This window comes from Solanum pennellii, chromosome 3, assembly GCF_001406875.1.
Source record: "Solanum pennellii chromosome 3, SPENNV200".
Taxonomy (NCBI): domain Eukaryota; kingdom Viridiplantae; phylum Streptophyta; class Magnoliopsida; order Solanales; family Solanaceae; genus Solanum; species Solanum pennellii.
Window position 1 is genome coordinate 57,596,270 of NC_028639.1, and position 8,191 is coordinate 57,604,460.

Below are 8,191 nucleotides of genomic sequence, written 5' to 3' on the forward strand. Positions count from 1 at the left end.
GTAAATTGAACAGAAAAAATATTATTATTTCTCTTCAATATTTGACTCACAAAATTTTAAAACTCTAACCAAAGAACTATTATTATAAATTTGGTAAGACTCTTAGTTTACTTTAATTTCATTTAGTTTATCAAATCTATCTATTTTTTTTATTTTTTTTATTTTAATGCTCCCTAATTAAAATATTTTCATTGTCATTTGATACATTTTAAATCATATTTATTTTAGTGCCAAAAAAAAAGATGTTAATGAAACATAATAAAATAATAATTACTCTTCTAAAAAAATAAATTCCACAATTTTAAATAAACACATAATCATCATAATTATAATTTTATATTACTCTCGAAAATAAAATTATTTATAAGTTTGCCATTGATAGTCCCTAACTTCACTCTTGTATATTGGAGTAATATAATAGAAAAAATAAAATGAAACGCCTAAACTCGTTAAAAATGGTGAAGTTATTGGAAGTCTGGACAAGACTGAAGTTATTGAGGGCTGCGAGGGAGAGCAATTAGCAAACCAAAAGGAGTAACATGGAAGCGCTACTAGCCTCATACGCAGACGATTCTTCTGACACCGGCTCCGATTCCGACTCCAATCCCACCCCTCCACAGCCGCCGTCAGCTTCCACATCACTGGCCCCTCTCCCTCCGCCTCCTATTTCACTTCTTCAGCCGCCCAACTCTTTTGGTAACTTTCTTTTTTTCATCAACCACAGAAAAATCTATATTCTCACTAAATGTTTGCTTTTTTGCTTCTGAAGTTTCCTTGGACTCCTTGCCTAGTATTCAAGTGGATCGCGTTCGAAGCTTTCCTCATATTGAAGGCAATTATGCTTTACATGTCTACATCCCGGGTAATTTCTTCTGTCTCCCTTGTTTTCATCGCATTTTATGCTTCCTTATCAAATTTTGTGTTTGTGAATTGGTAAATAGCATAATAACTCAATTATGCAAAATCATTATTAGTAGTTAAAAGGTAGGTCTAGAGAAAGATCATTTGCAAATTGCATTTAGTAACAGAATTAGGATGATTTAAGACACGGTTTTTTAAATCAAAAAGAGACAAATCAAACGGTCCTTATTTAATCTAGTATGATATTGGTAATATGATGCGAAGTCGAATCTTTTTGTTGGTAAGTTTATTGGAAGGTTGTTATAAAACGTTTTTTCTTCGTAATGTTTGTTTATATTTTCTTTTACTTCTAGTTTATATACCATCTGCAACAAGGAAGGGTCTGGTCAGATTTCTGAAGAAGGTCACAGCTATAGTACCTACTCTATATGCTGTGGATGTTGATGTACCATTGAGTGGTTTGTTGAAAGATGAAGCACTGCTTGAAAAAGTGGTGTTGGGTAGAGAGTTTCACATTAGTTTGGGAAGAACTGTTCCTCTCCGCGTGCATCAGATTAATTCCGTGGTCTCCATGCTTCGACAGAGGCTTCAGTTTCAGAGGAGGTGAGGTGACATTAGTGATATGCATGCTATCTCTGATTTTGTTTTGAGAAAAACAAAACCTGTTGTTGCTTTGTTAATTGTTGTCTATTAATGGACATAGGTATTTGATTGATTTTAACAAATGGGAGATCTTCGTCAATGATGATTCAACTCGCACATTCATGTCACTGGAAGTTTTAGAAGGAGGCCTAGCACAGGTATGAAAAATGCCATTTCTTTAGTACTTGTTCGAAACATGGTTTGCTGTTTTGGATTGTGTTCACTTCTAGCTGAACACTGAAGAATGTTTGAAGTCATAAGTATGCTCCTCATATAGAAGTTAGTTGTTGGTACATCCTTAAAGTCCCTTAATATAAAATAGATATCGAGGCACATGCTTGTGTGTGCCAAATTCAATTTTCCGAGATTTAAGAGCTAACGAAGAGTAATGTAACTTGAGAAAAAGAGAATATGAGATGGTTGTAGAAAAGGAAGTGCCATGAGATGGAAAAATCTACCCTAGTGACCTGTATAACCCTTCTGTTTCCTCATTAGTGAGGTGGTTATAACGATATCTAAGAGAAAAGCTTACAAGAGGCTTGTCCTAGGGTTTGGTTTAGTGGTAAGAGCGCAGCTTGTGATGTGTAGTACCCGCATGTTACGAGCTCAAACTCTGTTGCAGACAAAAAAAACTTGGTAAGTATGTGGAGAAGGTAGAGGGGAGGGCCCATTATCCATCGAGTTTGGAACTGTGCGCCGCTGGCCTTCGGGGTTTTTGTCGGGTATCCCACCAAAACATAAATGAATTACAACAGGATTCACCATTTGAGTTGCTATCCCATATTTAATGGTGGTAGATAAACATTCCATGAGGGTGTCTTCTGAATTATATGAGCTCTTATACTGTCTTTCATTTTCGAGAGAGATATGGCAATGTGAATGGAAGATGCCTCCAGGCCAACAGTAAGGACTGGGAATGTGTTGAATTGGTAGGTGTATGTGTTGTATCAATCAAGTTGATATTCATGGTTAATCTAGGGAATTATAAACTAGATGTACAGCCATACAACTAAAGACGGTTATCTCCCTCTGTCTGGGTAATTGGATTGGAGTTACTGCTTATGTATATTGTCAAATCCTCCTCTTCCCACTGCCTCAGTCATCTACTATAAGGTCCGTGTATGGTATCTTTTTCTCACAGGGCCAGTACATCCATAAGCTTCTCGCTACCGGTGGGGTTCAAATAGATTTTGTAAGAAAGTTCACAACTGATATTGTTTGTTGCGTTTACAAACATTGAAAACTGAAACAAAAATTAACATCTTTGGGAAAATTAGCTTATGTAAAAAATTTCAGAAGTAAGACTGAGTGTTTTTTTTTTTGAGAAGGGTAGCAGTAAGTAGACTATGGGAATATTAACACCTAGAATCCAAGATATGACAAAATCCTATTCTTGGCACAAACTTAATGAAGCATCAAGAATAAATGTCCTTTACATTTAGGAATGTGTTTGACGTATTCTAGACAGGGAAGCCGGTGCACAAAGCATCCCGTGTTATCAGGGTCCGGGAATCAGCCACTTATTCTGGAGGAACTGAAGATATATTGGTTTAACCAGAAATGCCCATTAACAAAAAAAAAATAAAGAAGTAAAGGTCACCCATTGAGCCAAGCACACATTTTTTCTTTTTCTGAATAAAGCTTTACAAAACAACATATGCAATATGAAAATCAAAATCAAGAGTGACAACTCGTGTCAAGTTTCAACATGATTAGCCAACATTTCTTTTAGATAAGAGCCTCTTTGGATTGGCTTATATTAGGGGCTTTAAGCAGTTTTGTAGTGTTTGAGTAAAATAACTAAGTAGTTTTAAGCCCAAAAACCATAAGCTAGCAATCCTAACTTATGAATTTTGGCTTATATTGAGAAAAGGAATGGATGATGTCTTCATGGCAGACAAATATAATTGGCAAGCTAACAAGTTTAGGAAGGAGGATGACAAATAGTTGAAAGCCATTCCGGACATCACCATCGTATAAAAGGTCAATATCTTATGAAAGTCACCGTAATTGGTCGGCCAACAAGTTTCGGTGTATAATACATTAATTTTTGTTATCAGTAAAAACCCACCAACTTTTGTTATTTTATGGGGATTTTAACCAAAATAAGGAGTAAGTCAGAAGCGCGGGACGCAGTACCAGGTTTTTAATTTTTAAGTGAATGGATAATTTGAAAACTAGATCAGAACAGGGGTTTCCCCTAAAGCTAATGGTGGCAGCATCTCAGGGCATGCCTGGCTCTGCGCACTGAAAAAGAACTCCTTGTGCAAGCGTTATCCATTTCATTACAATCAAAAACTGCATTATGGGGTTGTTAGAGGTTTTGGTGGTTCCTATTGTTTGACTTTTTATCTTAGGAGTTAGGTGTGTCTCTAATTATTGTCTGCGTTAATTTTGATAAACTAATTCTCTTACAGTGGTTAGTTAATGCTCATCTTTCACATGTGTTTCGATTATGGAACAATGAGTTTGAACTAAGCTCTCTACTATTTTCCTCTCTGGCTTCATTCATGTCAATTTAGATAAAAGCTTATTGTTCTTCCTTGTCCTCCGGTGTCTTGCTAATATAGTTCATCGTTGAGGCAAGGGAGGAAACTTACTTGTATTTTGTGTCCCTCAGATAAGAAGGCAAATCCAAGCTGTTGATGAAGTCTACAAACTTCACAACCTTCCGGAATTTTACAAGGTTGACCACATAAACTCTGTTTAATTTATTGCAAGTTTCAATAGTGTGTTTGGTATGTAGGAAAACATTTTCCAGGAAGTGTTTTCCAATTTTCTCATGTTTTTTTGGTCAGAATATTTTGAAAAATATTTTCTCTGCAAAGCAAGCTCCTGAATAATCACTTCTCTAATGAAAATAGGAAAACAAGTTTCGTCAGTGACATTCCAAGTTCATTGTCTCCTTCCCCCTCTAACCCTCACTCCCTGCCCCATCCCACCCACGTAATTTTTTGCTAGATTACATATAAATGCTCTTGGAATAAAATTCTTTTGCTTACTTACCAAATACTAGAAAATAAGTAAAAAACTCATTTTTCAACAAAACATTTTGCATGAAAATATTCTCCTTCATACCAAACACACCCGGCCAGTCAAATCAATGCTTCTTCAAGTGAAAAATTAAAAATTCCTTGGATTTGGTGGCAGGATCCACGCCCTCACATCTCAATAACTTGGGCATTGGGGGATATCAGCGACACCTTGAAGAGAATGGTGGAAGAAGAGATGATCAAATACAGAGCAGGTCCAAGTTCACGGCAGAAATGTATTTTCACAAGCAAATTCAGTGGCATTTCGTGCAAAATAGGCAACAAGATGCATGAAATCTGCAAGTTTCAGGAAGAGTAACAGTTGTCTATAGATTCCTAGTTAACCTTCTCATTTCAAACCAACTATGCATCTCCCAGAAAGCTACAGAAGAACTTGTTATTGTAGAAAGTCGAACTGAGCAAAGAGGAAAAAGGCAACGATTGTTGATAGGTTTGTTGTTTTAATGAAGATAACAAGAGGGAGGCTCACTCTGTTCTAGAATCTCTGTCCAATATGTGCTGAAAGAAGATAACAAGTCGTGAGCGCATATTCCCAGGCCCAGCATATCAATGATGTACTAACTCGTAAAAAGGTTTGACTTGTCTAATTTTATGAGTTCCATTAGATTCATCATTTGAGAAAAAAATTATGTGAGTGAGCCCTTAAAATGTTATTCATGTTCTATTTAGATGTATTTTGGACAAACTTTAAGCTATATATGAAATGATCATTATCACTATTTATAAAAAGATGAAAAAATAATTCCATCTTGGATACCTTTCCACAATAGTACCTGGATGTTACCAGGAAAAAAATCATTTAAGTTCATGAAAATTCTATTTTCTGGTCAATATTACCTGGGTGTCTTGAAGAATAAAGTCATTTAACATTATCAGTAATTTTCTTCACCAATTGATCTATGTTACTCAAATTTTCCCTCAAAAAAGAAATATCATCTTTGCTAACATTCCATATTATATGGTATTCAATACAATTTCTTATCCCCCCTTCTCTTCCACAGAACGTGTGACTGACCGACTCTACCTCTACTCTTTACTTAGGGTGTGGACTCTTTTGCAGTAGTTTTTTTCTCTCTCTTTTTTACAGAGGTAGCAATAAGTTTGGGGGGGGGGGGGAACTGAGACGCCCTTGATAGTAATATTAGCTTAATGAAATTAGACTTGGCACGATATTATATTCTATTAACCCTTCTGGGTGGTCCAGTGGTTTGGACTTGGGACTTCTATGTTGGAGGTCTCAAGTTCGAAACCCCTTGCTTTCGCTGGCAAAGGGTTTGCCTTCTGAATCTAGCTCGTCGCACCAGTAATGTCTAGTGCGGTTACCTCTCCTGAGTGGTTTGCGAGCTATTGCATAGGAGCGGAGCGGAGATTTTTTCCGTGTGCACCCAAAGGGTAGCTACTGCGGGTTTCCGTTGTCATAAAAAAAACATAATAGATTCTATTATATTTCAAGTTTAAGACAGAAGATTAGAATTATTGCCTTGTAAGAAAGACAAAAAAGTGGATAAAAACTAGGACCTAATACAGATTATTGCTTTGTGAGAGAATAAAAAGTGGACAAAAACTAGGACCTAATACAGAAGATGTAGGATTATTGCTTTGTGAGAGAATAAAAAGTGGATAAAAACTAGGACCTGCACATGGGTTCTAACTTGTAACATGTTTTAGAAAGTAAGATGTTCAGATATTTCCAAGTACATCAATCCAGAATGAAGTCATATCGAATTGGTCGAAGGAGTTAACAGCAGAACCATGGGGAATAGAATGTGGTAGGGCAACACCAATATTTATACATGTGTTTTCCATGTTGGGGACTTGTTGATCGACAACAAGTGAAGTAATGTTGTTATAACAAACTTCAAAAGTTTGTGAGAAATTCACAAAAGGATCCATCATTTGGTTTTCTTCACATGTAGTAATGCTGCTGCAGGGTGAACAAACATCTGTTGTTAATGAATTGCTGTTATTGCTCATTTCAAGTACAAGTCTTCCTCGAGTACTAATTTTCTTCTCATCTTCTTTGGTTTGTTTGCGGATTTTACTAGTTTTCAATGGAACATCATGATTTTTCAGTCCAAGATGCTTCTTTAAGTGTGTGTGGAAGAAGTTCTTAACTTCGTTATCTGTTCTTCCAGGCAATTTTGCGGCTATTGCTGACCAGCTGCATAGAAATACAAATTTAATATGGTTTGGTTTTAAACAGTATTATGTATTTAGGAGCAGGACTTTACAGAAACCTATGTTAACAAATTTACAATCTTTCTTGTGCAGAACTCTGTTGTGTGGGGAAAAAATGCTTAATTCTCACCTATTTCCAAGTTCCTGATAAGTTTTGATGACAATTTCAACCTCTTCCGTGGTAAAGGGTCCTCTCTTAACATCAGGGCGGAGATAGTTCATCCATCTTAGTCTACAACTTTTCCCCGTTCTTGAAAGCCCTGCAACCACATGACCAAAGTTCAGGAGACTAAGAAAACATGAAGAGTTACATAAGTTCCACCCCTTCTCTAGTATCTCCCACTTTTTTGCTCCCTTAATGACTCGAAGCCACAAACTTAAACTTAGGGTTGGAGATGGAGGGTGCTTATCATCTAAGCAACCCCTCTTTGTCGCTACATAAGTTATTGCTAGAAAGAATTGAATGAAAATATGATCATTCGAAATCTGAAATGAAAATACTATTAGTATGGTTTTATTGCCTGACCTGCAAATTTGGGCATCTGTCTCCAATTCCAGATGCCATATTTCATGATATAACCTCTCAGTTTTTGGTCTTCCTCCGGAGACCATGCCCCCTTCTTTATGATCGCCTCCATGCTCGTACCTTTCTGCTGCTGTTGTTGTACCCTTGGCATGATTAATGCAGATAAGTAGGATTGATTGTTTCAGAAAGAAAAAAAACTTGTGGTTTATATAGTTATATTTGTGCCCTTTATTCATTATACATGGATCTGTTCTTTATTCAATATATAACCTCATTTCCAAGAAAGAGTAGACTTTCCACAACGACTTCATTGTTTTGTCTTGTTAGTCATTCTTAATTGCCTTTTCATGAGTGAGAACTGAAGAAGAACAATTCCTTCATTGGAGAGGTTTTGTCTAATTGGGTGTCATGATTTAGTTGGATGCAATTTTTTTTACCATACAAATTGCATAGCTTAAACTCATGTCTTTTTGTCCCAAGTAACTTGGAGAAATGAAGTAAAGGGTGTTAAATAAGTTTTTAAACTAAAATGGTGATAACTCTCATAGCAAAGGTTAAAGACTCAATTTGTGATTTAGTTAAATGAGGTGTGAAATGTAAATACTTTCACTCAAACGACTCATTACGGTGAGTAGTTAGAGTTTTTCAAGGTAAAAATGGTGATTTAGGTTAAAGAAAAAGGACATGAGTTTCACATATATTTTGTTATTGTATACCTTGATAAATAACGTATTTGTTGTTCTTGTTGTGTGTATACTTAAATATAGGCATAATACATATATTGGACCTTAAACTTGGCTTCAAATTTTAACTTTGACCTCCAACTTTCATAATGCACAAACAAGCACTTTAACTATCCACCTTTTAAATAAATAAACACATGAATCCTACATGACACAATACACGTAAGACACCACATAGGACAAAAAAT

The 8,191-nt window shown here is 35.9% G+C and overlaps 2 protein-coding genes across 2 annotated transcripts; one reads left to right on the top strand and one right to left on the bottom strand.

Moving 5' to 3' along the window:
* Nucleotides 1–427: 427 nt before the first annotated feature.
* LOC107012549 (U6 snRNA phosphodiesterase) lies at nt 428–5,303 on the top strand. Its single transcript, XM_015212419.2, has 6 exons — nt 428–696; nt 770–862; nt 1,215–1,464; nt 1,565–1,661; nt 4,124–4,189; nt 4,654–5,303. The coding sequence occupies exons 1-6, from the start codon at nt 540–542 to the stop codon at nt 4,852–4,854; spliced, it is 864 nt and encodes a 287-aa protein (XP_015067905.1). The 5' UTR covers nt 428–539; the 3' UTR covers nt 4,855–5,303.
* A 671-nt stretch (nt 5,304–5,974) lies between these two features.
* Nucleotides 5,975–7,624, bottom strand: LOC107013035 (transcription factor MYB15-like). The gene is made up of 3 exons (XM_015213020.2): nt 7,261–7,624; nt 6,865–6,994; nt 5,975–6,717 (listed from the first exon to the last, which is right to left on the bottom strand). Exons 1-3 carry the CDS (start codon nt 7,409–7,411, stop codon nt 6,237–6,239), a joined length of 762 nt encoding a protein of 253 aa, XP_015068506.1. The 5' UTR covers nt 7,412–7,624; the 3' UTR covers nt 5,975–6,236.
* Between the last annotated feature and the right edge of the window lie 567 nt (nt 7,625–8,191).

What these genes read in the sequence shown, in the direction of transcription:
- LOC107013035 (XM_015213020.2), bottom strand. Translation starts at nt 7,411, where the DNA reads ATGCCAAGGGTACAACAACAGCAGCAGAAAGGTACGAGCATGGAGGCG. An exon ending in ACAGATGCCCAAATTTGCAG is followed by an intron (nt 6,995 to 7,260) that starts GTCAGGCAATAA and finishes ATGTGGTTGCAG; the next exon opens with GGCTTTCAAGAACGGGGAAA. An exon ending in TATCAGGAACTTGGAAATAG is followed by an intron (nt 6,718 to 6,864) that starts GTGAGAATTAAG and finishes ATTTCTATGCAG; the next exon opens with CTGGTCAGCAATAGCCGCAA.
- LOC107012549 (XM_015212419.2), top strand. Translation starts at nt 540, where the DNA reads ATGGAAGCGCTACTAGCCTCATACGCAGACGATTCTTCTGACACCGGC. An exon ending in AGGCTTCAGTTTCAGAGGAG is followed by an intron (nt 1,465 to 1,564) that starts GTGAGGTGACAT and finishes TAATGGACATAG; the next exon opens with GTATTTGATTGATTTTAACA. An exon ending in ACCTTCCGGAATTTTACAAG is followed by an intron (nt 4,190 to 4,653) that starts GTTGACCACATA and finishes ATTTGGTGGCAG; the next exon opens with GATCCACGCCCTCACATCTC.